The sequence below is a fragment of the Plecotus auritus genome (genome assembly GCF_963455305.1).
Source record: "Plecotus auritus genome assembly, chromosome: 4".
NCBI lineage: Eukaryota > Metazoa > Chordata > Mammalia > Chiroptera > Vespertilionidae > Plecotus > Plecotus auritus.
The window spans coordinates 147885933-147909746 of NC_137775.1; the positions used below are offsets into that span (position 1 = coordinate 147885933).

Here is a 23814-nt window from a genome sequence, read left to right on the forward strand (position 1 = left end):
CAAAATGGTCTACTTTAACTTCAGACTGAATTCAAATATAAATGTAAAGTGTTCTATTTCTGGTTAAAATCACTGCAGAATAAAGACAGGCAAGTTCCCAAAATTGAATGACTGTCAACATACAGTATTTCAGTAAGAAATCTCTCAAATTTCATAAATAGCATGAATAAAGTACTTTATAAAATATACTTCTAAAGGAAGGTTTTGACAATTGTAAAAAAACAAATACCGTGATTCCAGGGAAGGGAGTAACTTCTGAACCTGTGGCTATAAGAATGTTCTTTGTATCAATAACTTGAGTGCTGCCATCAGCTTTCGTAGCAGTGACCTGATTCTTGCCAGTTATCTTTCCATATCCATGTACATGAACAACCTTTATAAAATATATATAAATTCACAAAGTTTAAAATAAATTTTTGATAAACAAACATGATTAACAGCAAAAAATTATTCTATTAAATAATTTACACAATATAAAATGCTTCCTTACTTCATAATGCTATACATGGAGCAAAAAAGTTTGTTATGCATTTCAGGTTACCATACTATTTTAAATTAAGTAACTATCCTCTGGCAGCCAAGTTCTAATAGCATCACTCTATCAGCATAAAGCAATTTTTAATGTACATATAAAATAAAGCAAAAATGTGAATATTAAACACACTGACCTTGTTCTGTTTAAATAAGTGGGCAATTCCACCTGTTAAAGCTTTCACTGCAGTACTCTTCTGCTCCATCATCTTCTCTAAATTCAAGCGAACTTCAGACACTGTAATTTGTTAAATAAATCTTTAGTACTTAACTAAATTTTGAAGCAATATATGATATTTTTCACTTATCATGGTATGGAAAACTTCAACCTAATACTTATAAAACTGTATGTAAGGCAGTATTAACATTTTAAAATTTAGTAACTGATATAATAGTCCTAGCTGTCAAAAGGCTAACAGCATCATATCACAGTAACATTAATTTATCAAATACTATTAAAAAAATCCACCTTTGGGGAAAATGCAGTCCAAAATAAAATATTTTCCACTGTGACAACGTATTCTCCGAATACCTATGATAATCCTAAGTCTGGAAGAGATTTAAGGAGAAATGGCAAAGGAAAACATTACCTGAAATCCTATCCTATATCATAAAAGCTTAATATGCAAATCGACTGAACGGCAGAGCAACCGGTCACTATGACGGGCACTGAACACTAAGGGGCAGATGCTCAACACAGAAGCTGCCCCCCTGGTGTTCAGTGCACTCCCACAGGGGGAATGCTGCTCAGCCAGAAGCTGGGCTCACAGCTGGCGAGTAGGCAGGCGGTAATGAGTGAGGGGTCCTGGACTACGAGAGCTCCAGACTGCGAGAGGGATCGGGCCTAAGCCAGCAGGCTGACATCCCCCATATTAAAATTTTATGAAATGTCCTTTTCCATTATGCCACATCCCTCCCTCTCCTCTGCTCTTCCAATACCAACAATTTAGGTAGACCTTTCTTCTTTCATCTGCCCATAGCACTCAGGAATCCACTGGCCACCACAGTGACTTCCAGGTTTCAGAAAAATGAAAACTGACTTTTCACACACACACACTTATTCACACACATACATTGTAGGCTGCATGCAAAACTTGACAGAGGAACCAAAGATGTGATGGTAGAAATCTGGATTAAGCCGTCTTTCATAAGTAAATCTTTCTCTATTTTTAAGATCTTTTTCTCACTCTTACCTCCATAAACATTTATTACACATGTATCAAACACATATAAGTCTTTAGGCAGAAAAGTCAAGTATGATTGCTAATATCACTAAATATGGAAAGTACACTTACCTTCAATTCCCCTAGATGCAAAATCTTTTCCATGGGCCATGTGGTAATAATGAGAGTTATTTAATAAAGCCTACAGGATTATAAGACAAAGTTATCAAAATTTCAAAAGCAGACCCTATAGAATCAAAAAGCACTTATGAAATGACAGTCCGTACAAGAAGTAGTACACCAAGTAAATTTCTATAATTAATCTAAGACAAACAATAATGACATAAAAATGTTTAATAACAAATAAAAAACAAAATTACGTTCTTTAGAAGCTAAGGAATTAAATACACATTTCAGGGTGTTTACGCCTTTTATGACATGAAAAGTCAGGCTTGTTTACTAAATACATAAAGTAACTAAAAGAATTTACTACCTACTATCTATTTCATTGATAAAGGAAAGCTAAAGAGGAAAAAAAAAAAAGCCAGTCTGCTTGATTGGAAAGGCGAGGTATTCTGAGACAAGGAAGCTATTTCAAGAATGTATGGCTGACTGGTAACAGCACTCTAAATTTACAACTAAAAAATGTGGTTTTTATCACCCATGGACTGTTTATTTTTTAATGACTAATATTCTAGTCTCAACATATCTAATTGGTGGCCAATGAAGAAAATTTCTGCACTGTACAAAAATGTAAGCTTACCTTAGAAGGAATACAACCAACATTCAAGCATGTTCCACCAAGTGTTTCATTTTTCTCAACGCAGACTGTCTACAACCAAAAAACAAACAAACAAACCATTACTTAACTGCACATAAGCTGCAATGTTTCACTTCACTAAAATTCCAAGTATATCTCTCTTCCTCCTTCTACAAAACAAGCTACTCAAGCTGTGTTTTTGAGAATAAAATATATTCTTTTACAACTTATCATTTGAATACCAAACTCAAGCTAACCCACCAAAAGTGAATTATTCTTTTGTTTAACGTTACCAAATACATGCTTTTAGCTCTATTACTGTACCTTTCAAAGTGTGATTAAATGCCAAAATGAAAAGTATTGGGGGAAGGGAAAAAATAATGGACTTCACTTTCCACCCACTCATGAGACTACTCCAACTAATGAACCCTCTCTCCATTAGTCTCAGGCTTAAAAATAATGTATAGAATTAAGAAATTATTTACCATTATTATCTACCTGCAAAGTTTTTTTTAAAATATTTTTATTGATTTCAGAGAGGAAGGGGGGGGAGGGGGGGGAGAGAGAGAGAGAGAGAGAGAGAGAGAGAGAGAGAGAGAGAGAGAGAGAGAGAGAGAAACATCAGTGATGAGAGGGAATCATTGATCAGCTGCCTCCCCAACACAGGGGATTGAGCTGACAACCTAGGCATGTGCCCTGACCAGGAATCGAACCATGACCTCCTGTTTCATAGGTGGATGCTCAACCACTGAGCCATGCTGTTTGGGCTGCAAAGTATTCTGTGAATACGATCAACTATTCCCAAATAAAAATAAATCAAAACCTAGTTTTAGTCTAACCCTTACCTTGAATCCTAACTGGGCAGCTTTAATAGCAGCAACATATCCTCCAGGACCAGAGCCTACCACTGTTACATCAGCATCAACTACAATAAAAGCAAATTGATATAAAACAGTAAATTGCTTAATGCTGACCAAAATCAGTGCATAAAAAACAACCACCTGATATTTTAAACCTCCAAGGAAGTACAAATAACCAGCATTTTCTACACAGTACTATTTTATTCCCAGGTACTTGGTGTTCCTTGATGTAACTGAAAATGGCATAGATTTTTATATTTCATTTTCCATTTGTTCATTATGAATTTTGTATCTACTGACTTTGCTAAATTCCACACTTTTATTTAATGATAATGAGCTGGCATTTAGTGACACTGGAATACACACATCTATGAAAAGAGCCTGAGCTTTGAAATCTGACATACCTGTCTTCGAATCTCAGCTCTGACACTTATTAGTTGTGTGACCAAGTGACTTAATTTTTCTGTAATAAACAATAACATTGCCTTAAATTATTGATGTTAGGATTAAATAAGGTAACACCTTAGTACTGTCAATAACTTAAGACTGATTACCCTTTTCAGGTTCTTAACTTCTGAGATATCAGGGAAGAGAGAATCAGCTTCCCTATAATACATAGCAAATGTTTTGAACTTTATTTGAATACTGAAAATTTTTATATAGTTTAATAGGCTAACCAGAGCATTCAATTAACTTTTCTGGATATTACCATATAAAAATAAAAAATTAAGAATTAACTCTGAGCTGCAGCCATAGGAATTTAATAATTATAATACAAATGTACAAAGTAAGTCCAATTATTCCCATTCTCCTCAATCCAACTTTTAAAAGTTAGGAGAGTCTCCCTTTTCCCCCTCCACTAGTCTTACAACCCCAACTGCTGTAGCATTTAGCAGTTTTTAACTTTTTTAATAACATGCTTTCACATATATTATCATGTTTAATTCTCAGAACTTCCTATGAGGAAGGTAAAGATGACATATATCTAACATTTCACAGACAAAGAGACACAAGGTTCAGAGAAGTCAATTGCCCAAGGTCATCTAGCAAGCAAGGGGCAGAAACAAAATTAAGCTTTCTGTCTCTGCTTCCAGTGTTCTTTCCATTACTCAATACTATTCCTTTCCTCAATTTCAACGATCATAAACTAAAATCCCCATAAGCAATATCAAGCTTTAGAATTACTAGCTATTTTCCTCATCTGCAAAATAAAGACCATGAAATATCTACCTCATAGGGTCATAACACAGAATAGTGTGTGTAAACAGTTTAGAATAGACCTGGAAGATAAATAAAAAGTATTCCCTACATGATAGCTTTATTCTGACCTACAAAGAAGGCAATTTTAATTTCTTACCATCCCCTTCTCCTACAAAACATACAAACCTGAGGGGATAGGAGTGCTATTATCATTCAAAAAACCTTAGCTGGCTCTGAACAGAATGGTAGAACCTGTGTTGGAAGATAACTGATTAGTTATCCAACCCTAGCAAAGGACAACTGCAGGGTGGGACACTGTCCCCAGGGTGACCTTTTTTACCCTAGCATATCAATGGTCCTGCAGTTTAGACCCTCTGACCTTTCCTCCCTAGAGATAACATCTAGGCTCAGTTGTATTTCAGCCCCAGGCCCAGAAAAGCAGCAAAACCAGACCGGCCAAGTCAAGGCTGACCTCAGGACCTGGTCAGTCTTGGCTTTGCTGGTCTGGTTTTGCATTCAAGAATGACCCACTGCACTCATGCTGACCAAGCAATCAGTGAAGACCCTGACCCAGTAAAGACACACCTGGAAAGCTGCTGGTCTAAAGCAGTGGTTGCCAACCGGTGGTCCACAGACCGCTGGTGGCCAGAGAGGTCCGAAAGGTTGGCAACCACTGGTCTAAAGATCTCCACCCTTAAAACCCTTAGGATATAGGAGCCAGCAGCGCCCTACCTCCCCTCTCCTCCAGACCCATGCCTTCCCCATACTCCTTCCACTTCCCCTCCCTTGGACCTTCCTCACTTCTAAGTTCTAAGAGCTCTTCCTTCCTTTGCCTTTATAACTTATTTCCTAAATCCATTTCTTCTAGGAATTCTTCCATCTCTTTGATTTTATAAATAAACTAGAGGCCCGGTACACAAAATTCGTGTACAGGTGTGGTCCCTAGGCCTGGCTGGCGATTGAAGCACAAGCGTCTGGCATGGAAGGGCAGGTCCCAGCTGACCTCTGGGTCCTGGGCAGCACTTGGGCCCCCATGTGCCCCCCTCTGCCTGAGTCATGGCACCCAAGTCCCCATGCAGTGATGCGGTGAGCGCGGCTGGACACAGTGGGCCAGGGCATAGCGTGGGCCTCTGGGCCACCCAGTGGCGCTGCACAGAAGCTGGCAAGCAGCACGCTCTCTCCCAGCTGGCCTCACAGACCAGCTCCTGCAGGAATCCAAGGGGAGCCCGAACAGCCCCTGCGGTCCTGGTGGCTGCGGTCCAGCTCACCCAGAAGAGGCTGCGTGGGTGCGGGGCAGGCTCCTTGCAGGCACCTGGCACCTAAGTGCAGGGGCTTCCCTGGCGCGTGAGCCCTGGCATCCCGAGGGAGGGTAGCAGGGGGAGTGAGAGTGAGCTCGGTGGACACCCCACATTCTCACCACATCTCTGTCCCCATCACCCCCGCCCCCAGCAAAAGGTCACAGCCCCCTGCCTGGGCACCACAGGTGGTTGGCCCCCGCCACCCACCCCAGCCTGTTCCTTTCCTCAATTTCTGTGGGACGATTGATCGGGGCCAGGCCCGTTGGGCTCCCTCAGCACCTGGGAGCCACGCAGCAGCCCCACTCCCCGCTGGTCGCCGTCTGCGGGGCGATCGGCAGGGCAATCGGGCCCCCGCTCGCACCTGCCTTGGCCTGGCACCGCCTGCTCACCTGCTCCACCATCCCACCACAGTCCCACTCTCATCAAGGCCCCTTGGGGCTGACAGTGCCTCCACTGCCACCAGCTGCCAGCACTGCATCGCCGATGCCCGCCATGTTCTGCACCGCCCCCTGGGGGTCATAGCAAGCGGTCGAACTCCCGGTGGATCGACCGTCCAAGGGGACAATTTGCATATTAGGCTTTTATTATATAGGACTAGAGGCCCGGTGCACAAATTCGTGCACAGGTGGGGGTCCCTTGGCCTGGCCAGCGGGAGGATGGCCAGCCACTGGAGGTTGGCTGTGGGAGCGTAATGACCACCAGTGGGCAGCTCCTGTGTTGAGCGTCTGCCCCTAGTGGTCAGTGCGCATCATAGCAACCCGTTGACCGGTCATGTGGTCGCTTAGGCTTTTATATATATACTAGGAAAATTCATGCACTGGAGAGGGGTCCCTCAGCGCAGCCTGCCCCCTCTCACAGTCTGGGAGCCCTCAGGGGCGGGAGGCAACCCGGCGATCAGGGGAAGGCGACACCCCATCACACATCTGCTGCTGCCACTGCCGGCAGTGCAAACCTCTGGCGGACCTGGTTACCTGAGCCTCGGGCCTGCCCTGGGCGGCTGGGCAGCGACATCCCAGGTTTTCCTGCGCCTCGGGCATCAGCTGGGCAGCTGACATCCGAGGCTTGCCTGCACCTCAGGCCCGCCCTGGGCGACTGGGCAGCCAACATCCAAGGCTTGCCTTCGCCTTGAGCCAGCCCTGGACGGCTGGGGGGCTGAGAGGACTGGGGGACACTGGAGGCGGGCCCGGCCTTTTCGCACGCCTGACGCCCTTGTGGGGCTGAGGGGACTGGGCACTGTCATCTTGTGGCTGTGGGCACTGCCATCTTTGAGGGAGTGACAGCCAATTAGCATATTCCCTCCTTACTGGCTGTGGGCGCTGCCATCTTTGAGGGCGGGGCAGTCAATTAGCATAGTCCCTCCTTATTGGCTGTGGGCGCCACCATCTTTGTGACGGTGTGAGGCTCAATTAGCATATTCCCTCTTTATTAGATAGGATAGATAGATGTTTTCTAATAGTTTTGAGTCTTGACTGAATTCTTTCCTAGCCAGAACTCAAGTACCAAGGCTGGTGAACCCAGGTCCGACCTAACACCTGGTGCCATTCCCATCACTGCCAACAAATGATGACCTAACCAATATCCCTTAATTTGGGTTTTAATTTTTAATTTCATAGTAATGTAAATAAAAGCTACAAAACAGGTTTCTTTGCTGAAATTTTAAGTTCTTTTTTAATTATAATATATATAGGCTTAATAAATTTAAACACACAAAAGCTAAAAACTAGACTTTTATTTCTCAATTTATTATGTGATCTTAGAATTTTTTTTAAAACTACAGAAAACACTATAAACTCAAAGAGTTCACCTCTCACGGTTACCATTCCTTCAGAAAATTGCTGACATGCTAGGAAACACAAAAATGAAGCGAAAATATAAAAGTCTTTATCTAAAGATTTGTAAGCTGAGAATATAGGAGGATATGATCCACTGACAAGCCAGTATTTATGGGAAGTATACTGATATCTGTAATTTACTTTGAAATGCATCAAAAAAGTAAGGTGGATTAATGGAGAAATGGATGGGCACATGTGATAATGTAAGTACAGTAAAATGTTAATGGAAGGATCTATAAATGTTCACAGTAAAATTCTTACTTTTCTAATGTTTGCAATTTTTCATAAAATGTTGGAAAACAAACCAGCTAGCTCTCACCGGTACCAAAGGTACATGCGAGTGAAAGTTTACAATACATGATTCTGATTTACTATCTTGTCAAGAAACATTTCTCAGTTTGGTTCCTATATATAGTTTTAAAAATCAGGACATAGAAAAGTAGTTAAATGAAATTAAGGAATACTTGATAGAAACTTTTATAAAATTAGCATCAGCCTTCAAAGGTGAAAAGAAAAACTCAAAAGGATATACAAATTGATAGCAGGAGAGAAAGATGACTAAGTCAGCAAAAATGGCAAAAGACAACTGGAAAGCAATCTGCAATGCAAGTGGCAGTGAAATACCAGGAAAAAGCTATCAGATTAAAACTTTTAAAATGGTAAAATAAGACATGATTGACTTTAAAAACATGGCAATTAATGCCATGAAATGAATTGAAAGAGAAAAAGCAGGAAAAAGTATTTTACAAATTATTCTACAAATGCTATTTATATCACTGAGGAAAATAAAGACACTACATTATTATGGTTAACACTGAAATAAAGGTGTCAGGTTACAAATAAATTATAATCATCAATAACTTACAAGTTATATTAAGAAGTCAGTCTGTAATAATATCTACAATTTTGGGTAATTTACTATGTGCCAGGCATTGAGCTAAGTGCTGTATGTTATCTTATTTAAGACTCATTACATCTCTTACATAGTTATGACCTCCACTTAACAGGAAGACAATAAGGCTGAGAGCAATTAAATAACTTGCACCCTAACCGGTTTGGCTCAGCGGACAGAATGTTGGCATGTGGAGTGAAGGGTTCCAAGTTCGATTCTGGTCAAGGGCATGTACCTTGGTTGCAGGCACATCCCCAGTAGGGGGTGTGCAGCAGGCAGCTGATTGATGCTTCTCTCTCATCCATGTTTCTAACTCTCTATCCCTCTCCCTTGCTCTTTGTAAAAAAAATCATTAAATATATTTTAAAATAAATAAATAACTTGCATAAGGCTGCACAACTAGCATGTGATCTAGCCAGGATTCAAATGAGGTTCTTTAGATTCTGAAGCCTTTATCATATGTTCTCATGCCTTCTAAAACACTTAGATAATTCCATAATTTCCTGGGCAATCAGGAACTCAAACTAAAATGACAGGAAGCTTCTTTTTTAAAAAAATATATCTTTATTGATTTCAGAGAGGAAGAGATAGAAACATCAATGATGAGAGAGAATCACTGACCGGCTGCCTCCTGCACGCCCCCCACTGGGGATTGAGCCCCGCAACCTGGGCAGGTGCCCTTGACTGGAATTGACCCCGGAACTCTTCAGTCCACAGGTCAACGCTCTATTCACTGAGCCAAACTGGCAAAAGTAAGGAAGCTTCTTCACTTTCAGAAAGAAATCAATAAATATTTATAAATGTCTATGTGAAACATCATTACCTTCAATAACCTTACATTATAGTTAGGGGAAATAGGCACATAACAAAGTGTAGATAAATCAAAATTATTTTTATAAAGAAAATAGGAACAGAAAGAGATATCATAAGGCAGTAAGCATTAATTACCAAATTCACTAAATGAGTATAAAGCGACTTGGTAAGGTTTATTAGTTGTTGTATTGCAGAGGGAGGGTTTCTGTTTTTAAATTGTCAATGCCCTTAATCTTCAGTCTATTTTAGTGACCTTCTTCCATATACCTGTCACCACCCAAAATTGCTCTGCTTCTAAAATCCTGAATTCTAATACTTCATTTTCTGATCAAAACCCTACAACCGCCTTGACAATAAAGAAGGAGAAATATAGTAAATGAAAAAAGGATTTGAAGAAAACTGGAGTATAAATATGAGCTCTACCATCTCTTAATTTCTTAGTCAAGTTATTTAATCTCTCTGGGTTTTGATGTAACATACGGATAATAATGACAGTTCATACCAACATCTCAGGGTTGTAAGATCAGAGATAATGCATGTCAAGAACCTGAGAGGATGCCAGGTTTATTAGGCACTCAATAAATGTTTCTTCCCTTCTCAGATCCACCTCCCAACTTTCGTCTCGGAGCCTCCAGTGTCATTCCCACCATCCATAACACCCCACACACCGCTATTCCAGTGCTACTCCCTGCTAAAACCCAATTTGGACCTTATTCTCCTATTTTTTCATTGGTTTCCCTGTCTCTTGTTGGATAAGGTCCAAGTTCCTAAATACAGCATACAAATTTCTTCAGGAACTATTTCTCCAGCCTCATCTTCCATCACATTCTGCTTATCCACTAATACCATGCAGTTGAAGCTTTAGCAACAGTGAATTACTGTTAGTGTACAGCCCACAGAATTAAGCTGGTCTACCTACCTATATTCTATCCCATCTACCTTGAAATAAATCCTGACAGCATGCATTTCACATTACAAACAGTATTCTAAGCTCTTGGGCTACCTCTAAATGACATAGTCGTGGTTCTTATAGTCTAATAAGAGAAAGAAAAAGGATACACTCCAATCTGCAACCAGAATGATGTTTAAAAACAAATCTAATCATATTATTCCCCTGCTTAAAAATAGTCAATGACTTCCAACATACTTAAAATAAAGAGTTAGAGTCTTTCATAATCTGGAAAAATCAACTCACCAGGATCTTCAACAGATTTCAGCCATGCTGGCCCTCAAATGCTCTATGCTCAAGAAACCAAGATGGCGGCATAGGTAAACACCTGAACTTGCTGCCTCATACAACCACTTCAAAATTACAACTAAGAGACAAAATGGATATCATCCAGGCTGGCTGAGTGGAAATCCTACAACTAGAAGGAAAGAGAAAGCACACTGAGACTCAGAGGAGGTGTGGAGGTGCGGAAGTGAAGTGCGGAGGTATGGAGGCATGCGCACTGAAAGGGGCTGGCAACTGAGTACGCTGTTATCTTTTTCAATCAGGAGGGAGACACAAGCTCCCGACTGCTATGAACTCCAGTTCCCGGCGAGACTCTGGGGACCCAGACTCATACGGGGAGAAACTGGACTATCTGGCATCAGGCCGGAACACGAGTGCGGCTTTCTCTCAGTGTTTGCAGCGATCATTGTTCCTGCACTGGGCCACGGGACACAGAGACCCAGGGACCACTTCAGGGCAGGGCTGAGGATCAGCCATTGCAGTCTGCTCTGCCCTGATTCCCTGAGACCCCGCCCCACCCTATTTAAAGCCCCACCCAAGCTGTGCGCAGAGGCTTTTACATATGAAAGGCCTGGCCTTTTGCGATCTAAAATTACCTAACAAACTACAGCTGGGTCAGAGAGCCCCAGAACTTCCAAAAAGAAGGCCCAAGGCTCCACAGCAGCTTGCATTGCTTCACAGCTGGGCCTCATCTGGGCACCTCCAAAACCCAAACAAAGAGGAGGAATCTGCAGATCTCTCTGTAGCTCCTGCTGGGTGGCCTCAGGCAGTGGCTGACTTTGCACCTCTTTGGATATCCAAGAGCCAGTGTACCCAGTGGTCAGAGTGGGACCATCCAAATCACAACTCTTCAAATCCACAAGAGACAACACTCAGGGGGCAGACTCAGTGAGCGCCAAAGCCCCACTGAAGTAAGTCTTGCCCCATAAAGGTGTCTCCAACACAGAAGTCCTCCCATCATAGGCACAACTGATCCTCACAGCCAATTGGCCTGGAGGTCAATTCCTCCCAGTGATACCAACAACAATCAAGGCTTACCTACAACAAGACTGTGCACACAGCCCACAAAGGGGTGCACCAAGAGTGTACACCTCAGGTAATTGGGGAGGCTGAGCCACTGGGCCCTATAGGACACCTAGCACACGAAGCCACTCTATCAACTCAGGGAAGCAGCCAAAATGGGGAGACAAAGAAACAGGTCACAAATGAAAGAAATGGAGGAAAGCAAACGACTGGATATAGAGTTCAAAACCACGGTTATGTTACTCAAGAATCTTCTGGAAACCTCCTAGAAATTTAGCAAGACCCTAGAGCAGGGGTGGGCAAACTTTTTGACTCGAGGGCCACAATGGGTTCTTAAACTGGACCGGAGGGCCGGAACAAAAGCATGGATGGAGTGTTTGTGTGAACTAATATAAATTCAAAGTAAAGGAGCGGAGGGGAGAACAAGAGAACCCTCCGCTCTTTTGGCTCCGCAGGCCGGATAGAACAGCCGAATGGGCCGGATCCGGCCCGCAGGCCATAGTTTGCCCACGGCTGCCCTAGAGGATATGAAAAAGGACCAACTAGAAATTAAGCATACACTCTGACTGAAATAAAGAATAATATACAGAGATCCAACAGCAGACTAGAGGATCCCAAGAATCAAGTCAAAGATTTGAAATACAAAGAAGCAAAAAACACCCAATCAGAAAAGCAAAAAGAAAAAAGAATCCAAAAAGTTGAAGATAGTGTAAGAAGCCTCTGGGACAACTTCAAGCGTACCAACATCCGAATTATGGGGGTGCCAGAAGAAGAGAGAGAGCAAGATACTGAAAACCTATTTGAAGAAATAATGACCGAAAACTTCCCCCACCTGGTGAAAGAAATAGACTTACACGTCCAGGAAGCACACAGAACCCCAAACAAAAGGAATCCAAAGAGGACCACACCAAGACACATCATAATTAAAATGCCAAGAGCAAAAGACAAAGAGAGAATATTAAAAGCAGCAAGAGAAAAACAGTTACCTACAAGGGAGTACCCTCATTTCTCAACAGAAACTATGCAGGCCAGACAGGAGTGGCAAGAAATATTCAAAGTGATGAATAGCAAGAACCTACAACCAAGATTACTCTACCCAGCAAAGCTATCATTTAGAATTAAAGGTCAGATAAAGAGCTCCACAGATAAGAAAAAGCTAAAGGAGTCCATCACTGCCAAACCAGGATTACATGAAATGCTGAAGGGTATTCTTTAAGAAGAGGAAGAAGAAAAAGGTAAAGATAAAAATTATGAACAACAAAGTGACAACTAATACATATCTATCAACAAGTGAATCTAAAAATCAAGTGAATAAAAAATCTGATGAACAGAATAAACTGGTGAATATAATAGAATCAGCGGCATAGAAAGGGAGTGGACTGACAATTCTCGGGGGGAAGGGGTGTGGGTGGTGCGGGAAAAGACTGGACATAAATGGTACATCTATGGATGAGGACAGTGGGGGCGGGATAAGGATAGAGGGTGGGGTGGAAACCGGGTGGAGGGGAGCTATGGGGGGTGGAGGAAAGAGGAACAACTGTAATAATCTGAACAATAAAGATTAACCCCCCCAAAAATGCTCTATGCTCCTCACATCAAAATATTCCAACATGCTGCTCCTTCTTCCTGGAACACCCCCTCCCACACCCATGACCACTATCTTTTCAGATATCAAAATTATTTCCTTAGGAAAGAATTCTGTAAACATTCCCAATCCATATGTAGATTCATAGTTCTCTATGCTTAGCCTATAGAGTTCTTATCACAATTATAATCAATTATTTGTTGGATGTTTGTCTTCCCCAGATAGATTGTAAACTATAAAAGCTGTATCTTGCCTATCTTTTTCAATGCTATATCCCACCAACTGGCCCCAACAACTAACACAGAGTAGATATTTCAATTTGTTGAAATAATGAATAAATATGTACTAAGTTATATACTGTGCCATTTTAAGTACTAAAGAAAGGGTCACAGTCCTTGACTTTAAATAAATACCCCAGATGAATATAAATATGTAAGCAAAAATGCTTGTTACTTCATACAATCAAAGATTTATACATTGTATCCATGCAGGTACTAAGGGAAGGGATTTATCATTTACTCAAGGTCAAGAGATCACTAAACTGATTCATGAGGGCTCAGTTACCCCATTCCACTAAAATCTAAGTTCCTGCTCCCAACTGCCTGGTAAATAGAAGGCAATGAATAATCTTGTTGAATGATTCCAAGAGTGCAGAATTAGCCATGAAATCTTTAATTGCATGCTTTGGAAATAAAAATCTAACATTCCTATTGATGTGTGAGTATAAAATAAATAACACCACCACTTAACAAAAGAGACAAAGGGTGTATGCCAATTATAATGCAAAAAAAAAAAAAAAACTGAAAGAAAAAAAGGGACAAAGGAAATAATGGTCAAATTTATTTTCCCACCATCAAATTAGTATTTTTTAAAGGATTTCTTGACCTGTTCACAGCTAGGATAAATTACTCATTGTTGGTTACTGGTGACAGAATCCTCCCCCTACTCTTTCTTTTAGGAATAAAATCTCCAAAATGATAACAGTTTGATAACAGTTAAGGATACAGAATAAAGTTATTTTACAGAATACAGGGAGACTGATGGTCACAGTTTCCCTCATCTAATGATTGTACAATGAAGCTCTAAGACATGATGATGCACAAGCTTACTTATAACCAAATGGGTGATTCCAGTAAATGTCAAAACAGATAATTTCAAATAATCAATATCCTTGGTACTCAGATGCCCATTAGCTTCCTGTTTTAAATGCTTTAAAAAAATAAAATACATATCCTTTATAAAAACTTCAAAAATATAAAAAATTATAGACAAGAAAATACCGATAACCCACAGCTTCCTTTCAGGCACATCCTCCTAGTCTTTAAAATGTGTTTTGACAAGCCCATCAAGATTTTCATTAAGGATTTGAAAAAAGTCATCTCACCATTCTAAACAGTGTTAAATAACCAACACAATCTGACCAGTGGAGAGAATGAACTTTTAAATCCTATCTAATAAAAGAGCAATATGCAAATTAACCATCACTCCGGTACACCCACAAGCCATACAGGAGCGAGTATGCAAATTAACCCAACCAAGATGGCTGCAGCCACGGAGAGAGCAGGAGGGAGGCTTGGGTTTACCCGGCGATGGAGGAAGCCAAGCTTTCCGCACACCCTGGCTGGCCCAGGCCTGCACTCCAGGCTACGAAGTTTCAATTATAGAAGATAAATAAATCCCAACAAAAATGGCGGCAGCCACAGAGCTGGAGAGAGCAGGAGGCTAGGGTTGCCCCCGGCAATGGAGGAAGCCAAGCTTCTGAAGCCCTTGCCTGCCTTGGCCTCCGCTTAAGGCTACAAAGTTTCAATTATAGAAGATAAATAAATCCCAACAGAAATGGCTGCCACCACAGAGCGAGCAGGAAGCTTGGCTCCACTCCAGGCTACAATGTTTCAATTGTAGAAGATAAATAAATCCCAGATACCAGGGCCTCTGCTTGGATCGCCGGGAGGCATGGCTGGCCTGCAAACCACCACAGGCCCCTCACCCAGGCTGCCCCACACCCCAAGGGAACCTCCACCCTGATCCAGGACACCCTTCAGGGCAAACCAGCTGGCCCCCACCCATGCACCAGGCCTCTATCCTATCTAATAAAAGATTAATATGCAGATTGACCATCACTCCAACACACAAGATTGCTGCCCCCATGTGGTCAAAGATGGCTGCCCCCATGTGGACACAAGATGGCCATGACAAGATGGCCAGCAGGGGAGGGCAGTTGGGAGGGACCAGGCCTGCAAGGGAGGGCAGTTGTGGGCAATCAGGCCAGCAGGGGAGGGTAGTTGGGAGGGACCAGGCCTACAAGAGAGGGCAGTTGGAGGCCATCAAGCCTGCAGGGGAGGGCAGCCGGGGGTGACCAGGTCGGCAGAGGAGGGAAGTTGTGGGTGACTGGGCCTGCAGGGAAGGGCAGTTGGGGGGGACCCAGGCCTGCAGGGGAGAGCAGTTAGGGGTGACCAGGCCTGCAGAGGAGGGCAGTTAGGGGCAAACAGGCTGGCAGGGGAGCAGTTAGGCATCAATCAGGCTGGCAGGGCAGTGGTTAGGGGGTGATCAGGCTGGCAGGTAGAAGCGGTTAGGGGCAATCAGGAAGGCAGGCAGGTGAGCAGTTGGGAGCCAGCAGTCCTGGATTGTGAGAGGGATGTCCGACTGCCCTCAAGGGGTCCCAGATTGGAGAGGGTGCAGGCTGGGCTGAGGGACCCCACTGGTGCACGAATTCATGCACCGGGCATCTAGTGTAAATATATAAAACTAGAGGCCCGGTGCACAAATTCGTGCACCAGTGGGGTCCCTCAGCCTGGCTTGCGGGATCAGGCCCAAACTGGCTCTCCAACATCCCTCGAGGGGTCCCGGATTGCAAGAGGGTGCAGGCCAGGCCGAGGGACCTCATCAGTGCATGCTTGGGGCCAGGGAGGGACACGGGAGGTTGGCCAGCCAGGGAGGGGCCATGGGAGGGCTCCAGGGCGTGTCTGGCCCTTCTTGCTCAGTCCTGATGGGCCGGACCCCAGCAGCAAGCTAACCTACCCATCGGAGTGTCTGCCCCCTGGTGGTCAGTGCATGCCATAACAATTGGTTGACCAGACACTTAGCATATTAGGCTTTATTATATAGGAGAATCACACTCTTCCCCCAGCTCAAAACCCTTCAGTGGTTTCCCATCACACTTGGAGTAAAATCCAAACTCCTTGGCCTGGCTTACAAAACCCTCCATGACTTAATCTCTACCTACCTCTCTGATTTTACATTCTATGAGTCTCTGCTCCAGCCATACCAGCCTCCTTGCAAATCCTTAAACCTCCCAATCGAATTCTCATCTGAGACCCTTCTCACTGTTTCCCTTTGCCTTAAATAATGTTCTCACTCCCTCACTTCACCAGGGCACTTGCTCAGACATATCTCCTCAGAAAAGCCCTGACACCTCATCTACTAGTAAAATAGTCTCTTTTCCTCCCAATTACCTGGTTTAATTTTCCATCACTTCCCAAAATATTTATGTCACTTATGTATTATTTATATTTTATGGATCCGGACTATAAGTTCCATAAGAACAGGGCTTTGTCTTGTTCACCACCTAGAACACACTAGGTCCTCAGAAAACATTTAAGTGAATAAATATATGAACCATTTTGAAGGGAAACTGTCTGAATAAGTACTTACGTGGCTGATCTGCGTAAGTTCTCAGAGGCACTGCAGAAACTCCCTGTAGGCCATGAGATATTCGACTGAAATGGCCTCTCTGGAAGAAAAAAAGAAAATGTCCCTATTATGTAAGCAAAGAACTACTGAAGGTCGATGAGAAAAATAATGATTTCCAGCAAATGTATCAAGCACTAGTTATTAATGTATCTTCCTTTGCCACCTAGAGATTACTTACCAATTTCTCCTCTTTGAAAATAGCAATTATTTCAAGTTCTCAGCCTCAGCTTACCACATTATCTTTGTCTTGTAAATATTCAAACAGCTCATGTTTAACTTAATAAAAAATGTTACTCAACAGTGTTAATTTTTATTAAAGTTTCAGCAAGCATGGCTCATTTATGTCAGGGACCATTTTGAGGTCAATATTGAAGTTCTTAAAGTTCTAACCTAAGTATCTGAATAATCTACATTATGGCAATCCTTTTACTTGTAATTACTGTTTCCTAAATCAAATCTACCATGTACAATCTATGAAGATGTTCCTGAATCATCTACTAAAAACAGAAAATTAAATGCGGTAATTTAGGAAAATGTACTAAGTAATGCATTCGCATTCAAGAGCTACTGCAGTATTACAAACTTCATCATAATCTCCACAACAATCTCTAAATATGGATGGCTACTGTTTCTTACAACAGTGAAGCACAAAGAAACAAATCAAATACCTCCAAGCACAGCAGGCAAACAGAGGCAGTGCCGAAACGTACACTAATCTAGTGATGTTCTCTATTCCAAGGCAATTCTTGCACTTGTGCAGGAAGGTAGACCAAATGGCAGCCTAAATGTCAGTCCTGAGTTTTAGTCCGAGCTCTGGCCCTCACCAAGTGTATGACTTCCAGCATGCTACGTGAACTTCCGGGGAACACAGGCTACTCCTAGGGTGTCCATCAATAGCACGCAGCCACGATCCCACATATATACAATCTGGCAGTGTTGGGTATGAGGATGGAAAGGGAAAGCTATCCTGACGATAAACTGCTGCAATTAAGAATACGCCCCTAGAAGGCAAAGAACATTAATTCCCTTAAAGCTGCAAACACGGAAGCGACTTCTGAGGAATTCCTAGGGTAACCCAAGTCTGACTGGCCCCAAGGTAACCTGACCACTGCAGAGAATTAGGCCATTAGGGGCCGAGATTAGGGAAAGGGTAGAAGATAGGAAGGGCCAGACCGACTATAAGGCACAAGGGCAAGTTCTGCTTCCTCCTCCAAGGTGGAGAGGCCTTTGTGCAACCGCATGCCCCATGGCCCTGGCCTGGGAGTAGAGAACGTGTGACTGCTGACTGTCCAACAGCCGGCAGGGCCCCGCCAGCGGAGCCTTTGCCTCCGGGGCCGGGGGGTGGGGAGGAGGCCGCCTGGACAGAACCAGTTCAGGGCTGGGCGGCAGGTGGTCCCACTCAGGCCGCCCGCCTCTCCCGCTCCCACCAGTTAGGCTGCGTCTCGGACCCGTCGGCGCGCCTCTCGGTGCCTCTGGCTCAGCACGACCCCACCCAGTGGACCCTCACCTTGGCCAAGGAACAGTATACCCGGCTCCAGCTCTGCATTTTGCTGCTGTACTTTTCCTTCCGCCAAAGCTTTCACCTCCGCCAAGCCCCTCCACCGCCTCGCCAAGGTCTCCCCGCCCTGCGCATGCACGGCGCAGCTTACGTCATTGGCTGAAAGCAGCGTGATTGGCCAGGGCGGCCGGATCCACAGGAAAAGCCGTCCCTTTCAGGCTCGGCGTGGGACACTGTCGTAAGGAGCGCAGTGCTTTGTGGCAGCAGGGGATTGAGGTGGGGTGGGGGTAAAAAGTGTGGTGAATTGCAATGTGATCTACTGGGAAGCAGAAATAAATACACAAACAAGACCAGCCTTTGTTTGACGCACGCTACGGAAAAGCTTGACAAATTCTTGACTGTGTCCGGCTGCGGAATCTAAGCACTTTCCAGGCATTACCTCTCTTCATCTTCACGTTATAATGCTTCGGTTTCCAACCTTTGTCATCTCATGGCACACACAAGCTAATTATAAAATTCTGCAACTCGCCCAAAATTAAGTATATCATTCACGCTGGACCACTATTGTTGTGTTCGCTGTTGTCATTATTTTTTTTTTTAAATTGACACACTCTTAAGGGAGAAGAGGTCAGTGCTCTAAGTAGTCAGGAGCTACGTGTTTTAAAAATTGGGGCACACCGGTTGAAAATCACTGACATAACTACGAGTATTTCGACTTCTTGGGTGAGGCCCTGAACCGCTGAGCTCTCACAAGGGAAAGAAGACTAGTTTTGAGGTCAAAGCCTTTGGTCTTAACTACAGCTTTTTAATGCCCCCTCCCCACCCCCAACCCCACATCTAATGCCACTTCAGGGATGTGGCCAACTCACGGGCATCACCAGCATCTTGCTCTAAGTACGCTAACGGACAATACCTAGAAAACACAGTCTGCTACCTCCTCGGTTGGGAAACACACTCCCTGATAGAGTAAATAAGAATGGGTGAGGTGGTTGATGGGATTTTAGGTTTTCGTAAGAAAGAAAAATGTTGTGTTCAAGAGGTCTAAGGTCTGATTCTTGCGTTGCATTAACTATATAGTGTGGGTAAAAGTTAATTCTACATTTCTGGAAGGTTAAACACTAGTTCAAAATTACTCCTTACCTTACTATGCTCAGTTTTAGGGGGAAAGACGGGAATGGTATCCAATACCCATTCTCCCTGCTCTTTCCTTGGTATATAGCATTTTGGTCATCATAACCATTTTCATGACTTTAGCGCCTGTCTATATGTACGAATAATTCCTAGTTTCTCATGTCCAGTCTCTACTTCTCTCCTGACCTCCAATTCCGTATTTCCACCTGTCTCCTGTACTCGTCCAACTGAGTGTTTCTGTCAGTACTTCGGTTTCAAATATCTAATTCAATGGTCAGCAGACTCGTTAGTCAACAGAGCCAAATATCAACAGTACAACGATTGGAATTTCTTTTTAGAGCCAAATTTTTTAAACTTAAACTTCTTCTAATGCCACTTCTCCAAAATAGACTCTCCCAGGCCATGGTATTTTGTGGAAGAGCCACACTCAAGGGGCCAAAGAGTCGCATGTGGCTCGCGAGCCGCAGTTTGCCGACCACAGATCTAATTGGTCACTGTTTTAGTTGACTGTTCCTAGCAGCAGACACACAGCATTTGAGTGCAATGAGTTTTTTCATGAGACAAAACTAGCTCAAATGGTCTCAGAGTTATTGCTATACAGACCTCTCCCTTGGATAGTTTGTGGTTTTATTGAAGGAAGTATTTCATTTCCTAATCATCTCCTTTGTTCCTGATAAATTTCATATTCTTAGATGAGGCTTAACACCAAAATTGTATCAAAATGCTAATCAAACATTTGTGGTTGATTGAGTAGGTAATAGTGAGTTACAATATAGTTAACAGTATAAGTCAACCGAGTATAAGTCAACGAGAGTCAAAAGCCACTAGTACTACCTGCCCTGAATGACAAGTATTATCTCATGTCATTCATTCTGGTAACTTCTGAAAAAGCAGGAAACTTCAAAAAGGAAATGTATATGTTGGGGCAGGGATGAAGGAATTTACCATTAATGCTTCAAAATGATTCCAAATACGAACCGCAACCCAGGCATGTGCCCTGACCAGGAATGGAATCGGTGATCTCTTGGTTCCTGGGTCGATGCTCAACCACTAAACCACATCAGTTGGGCTGGACCTTGTTCCTAACATGACAGGTGTGAAAAGAGAGAGGCAGGGTTGTAAATTCACTTGATGTAATGGGATTAGGTGAAGCATGGATGTGAGAGATGTTACTTCTGTCAAAATATGAATAACCCTATGATTAAGTGGGTTCTCTGTGATACAAAAGAACATAATCCTCATCTGAACAAATCAGGCATTTCTTTGATTCCTGTCCACAGGCAAATTAGGTATTTTCTTCATTTATTTATTAGAGTCAAAAAGAAAGATGCACAAAGGGATAATTTCTGCAATTCATCCTTTCTGCATTTCCTAAAGAATTACAAATTTTCCCTGTGTCAAAGGTATTACGCTTGTTATTTTTCTAACAAAAATGAGCCTTAGTTGTTAGCTAAAACATGCTTCCATCAAACATTTTTCTGGAAGGATATGCAGCCAGTTCTTTTAAATTAATATTTTTTCAAAGACAGTAACAACACTCCATCCCAATGTAGCAATTAACAAATCAAGTAGTACCCACAGTTGTATAAAGTGCTGTAAGAAATAGAAAAACTAATTATTATTTTTAATTTAATTTTTATGGAAAATTTTAAACACAAAGTAAAAATGTATATATTATAATGAATCCCATATATACATCACCCAGCTTCAACAATTATCAACTCATGGCCAATATTGTTTCACCCATATCACCACCCACTGCCCTCCTCCTGTTTTATTTTAAAGCAAAACCCCAGTAGTCATATCATTTCATCCATAACTATTTTAGTATGTATCTCTAAAATATAAAGATTTTTAAAAATAAGGATTTAAAAAATGGAACATAAAATTAACTCCTCAAATATCCAGTCACTGTTCAAATTTCCATTTAGGATTTGTCATTATGAACAGTGTTATTTGCAGAGGTCTCCATACATGTTAGTCACTGTGCCAAACATTTTACAACCAGGCGCAACTTAATCTTCATGTTCCGTGAAGCGGCTAACATTATGCTACATTTCACAGCTGAAAAACTAAGGCGTTAAAAACTTGGCTCTGTCCACTGCCTTCAGAAGGTGTATAAGAATAGTGATAGAAACAACCTGCAAAAACAGAAAGCAGGAACAATTACAATAGATTACTTACATGTGCACACTAAGGTTTTAAAAAAGAGGAATTCTGTGTGTCCTGAAGAGGGCTGAAAAAAAAACACATTCTGGCAAACATAGGTCTGAGAATCCATAATACAAACTATTAAAGACTTTCTGGCCACTTCGTAAAGTATCTGGTTATCTAACCACTATGCGGTACACCTGAAACGAATACAAAATAATATTGAATATAAACTGTAATTGAAAAAAAAAACGTAAAAACGAACAGTTGGAATTAATTTTAATATTAAATTTTATTTAGCATTCCCCCTCCCCGCCCCCCCACCCCCCACCCCACACACACACCAAAAGAGTTACTGAGCTCTGGTAGAAAGGGGAATGCCAAAGGAAAGTCATCTCAAGATACAGTTGAGGTGTGTTGTAGAGAGCGACGGAGAAGGCACATGGGCATTTCTTTAATTATTGTCAGCTGAATCCAGTGGCTATGGCAAAGCCAGGACCTGAAAACATGCTTTGCCAGAGGCAGGAGTGTTGTCAGCTTGACCTTCAGCCAAGTGCCAGGGGGTGGGTTTCGTTATCTAAATCCAGCCAAGCACCAGGAATGAATACGACTTGGGCCCACCCAAGAATGTGCATAATCTCCTTTGTCTTGACTTTTAGTAAAACTTCCTGTTTTTTTGCTGTATAAAATAAACGTGCTGTATTGGCTCTGGATCCCTATGTCTCCATCAGAGGACAGTGGTCACACCTGACCCCAGCTTTTTCCTTCTGTCTCTGTGTCTGTCTCTTTCTTTCATTTTCTCAATCCCCAGCCGCCCCTACTCAGGAACCGGACAGCTCTCTAGCCGCTCTGGACTTGGAGAAGAGAGAAATATTTACTACTGTGTCACCAGAAATTTCAAGGGCTTGCAAATGACCAAAACCTGTTGGGTTTATGTGGTTGCAATATGTGCTACAACCAACAGGTGGCAGCAACATGCAAACAATATTAAATGTCACTAATTCTCTGCTTGTCTCACCAGTAACAACCCTGTCTTCAATTCTCAATTGCTCAAATAGGTTTCAGCAGATGTCCCAGTACTCCTGCCATTATAACTGTGATTTGGGGAAAACAAGAAATAAAAGAGCCTGCAGGACAGTGTTTCTCAAAATAAGTTTTGGAAACACCCCTCCACCCCTTTTACATTGGCATCACTAGAAGCCTTGCTAAAATGCTGATTTTAAAGACAGTACGAGAAAAGTGTATAACAGATTTTATTAATAATATTTTATATTGGCAGTGCACTTGGAGGTCCCGGATCTGTCTCTTGCTTCAACAGTGTTTGCACGGAACAGACCCAGGGACACCCGTTCTTCCAGCCTCCGGCCACTCTCCTAAGTCTCATCTAGTCACCACCTTCAGAACCACCTCCGGGACCAGCCAACACACCGATTTTTTTTTCTACCTTAACTCCTCATTGCTGAACAACTATGAGCTCCCAAATTCGTCAGAATTATTCCACCGAGGTGGAGGCTGCGGTCAATCGCCTGCCCAACCTGCATCTGCGGGCCTCCTACACCTACCTCTCTCTGGACTACTATTTCCACCGCGGCGATGTGGCTCTGGAGGGTGTGGGCCACTTCTTCCGCGAGTTGGCAGAGAAGAAGCACGAGGGCGCAGAGCATTTCTTAAAGTTGCAAAACAAGCGAGGCGGCCGCATTCTCTTTCAGGACGTGCAGAAACCTTCCCAGGATGACTGGGCCAAAACTCAGGACGCCATGGAAGCTGCCCTGGCCTCGGAGAAGAGCCTGAACCAGGCCCTTTTGGAGCTGCATGCCCTGGCTTCTACCAGTGCAGACCCTCATGTCTGCGACTTCTTGGAGAACCACTTAGATGGGCGACCACCTGACTAACATCCGCAGGCTGCCGGCCCCCAGGCTGGGCTGGGCGAGTATCTCTCCGAAAGGCTCACCCTCAAGCACGACTAGGAGCCTTTGGAGCCCAGAAACCTTTCAGAGGCCCCCCTGAACCCCCCTGGTGTCTCTGGCTTTTACCTGAGCCTCTTCCCGAAACTATTAGCCATTCTTTTAACCACCCTGGAGCCCTCTCCCATGCATTGGACCAAATGAAACAATAAAGCTTTTTGCAGCAAATAAATAAATAAATAAATAATG

General features: G+C 42.9%; 2 protein-coding genes across 2 annotated transcripts in view; one reads left to right on the top strand and one right to left on the bottom strand.

The window, feature by feature from the left end:
• Positions 1–18536, bottom strand: part of DLD (dihydrolipoamide dehydrogenase) — a 41949-nt gene extending 23413 nt beyond the window's left edge. Inside the window, exons 1-7 of the mRNA XM_080663913.1 lie at positions 18389–18536; positions 16843–16921; positions 3300–3379; positions 2458–2526; positions 1827–1896; positions 669–769; positions 230–373 (exon numbers count right to left, since the gene is read on the bottom strand). Of these exons, the coding sequence (XP_080520039.1) occupies positions 230–373; positions 669–769; positions 1827–1896; positions 2458–2526; positions 3300–3379; positions 16843–16921; positions 18389–18427 (582 nt within the window). The 5' untranslated portion in view covers positions 18428–18536. The remainder of the gene's footprint in view (positions 1–229; positions 374–668; positions 770–1826; positions 1897–2457; positions 2527–3299; positions 3380–16842; positions 16922–18388) is intronic.
• Positions 18537–23130: 4594 nt separating this feature from the next.
• LOC308247383 (ferritin light chain-like) lies at positions 23131–23553 on the top strand (the record flags this gene model as incomplete). Its single annotated transcript, XM_080666387.1, has 1 exon — positions 23131–23553. One exon carries the CDS (start codon positions 23131–23133, stop codon positions 23551–23553), a length of 423 nt encoding a protein of 140 aa, XP_080522513.1.
• Positions 23554–23814: the final 261 nt, after the last annotated feature.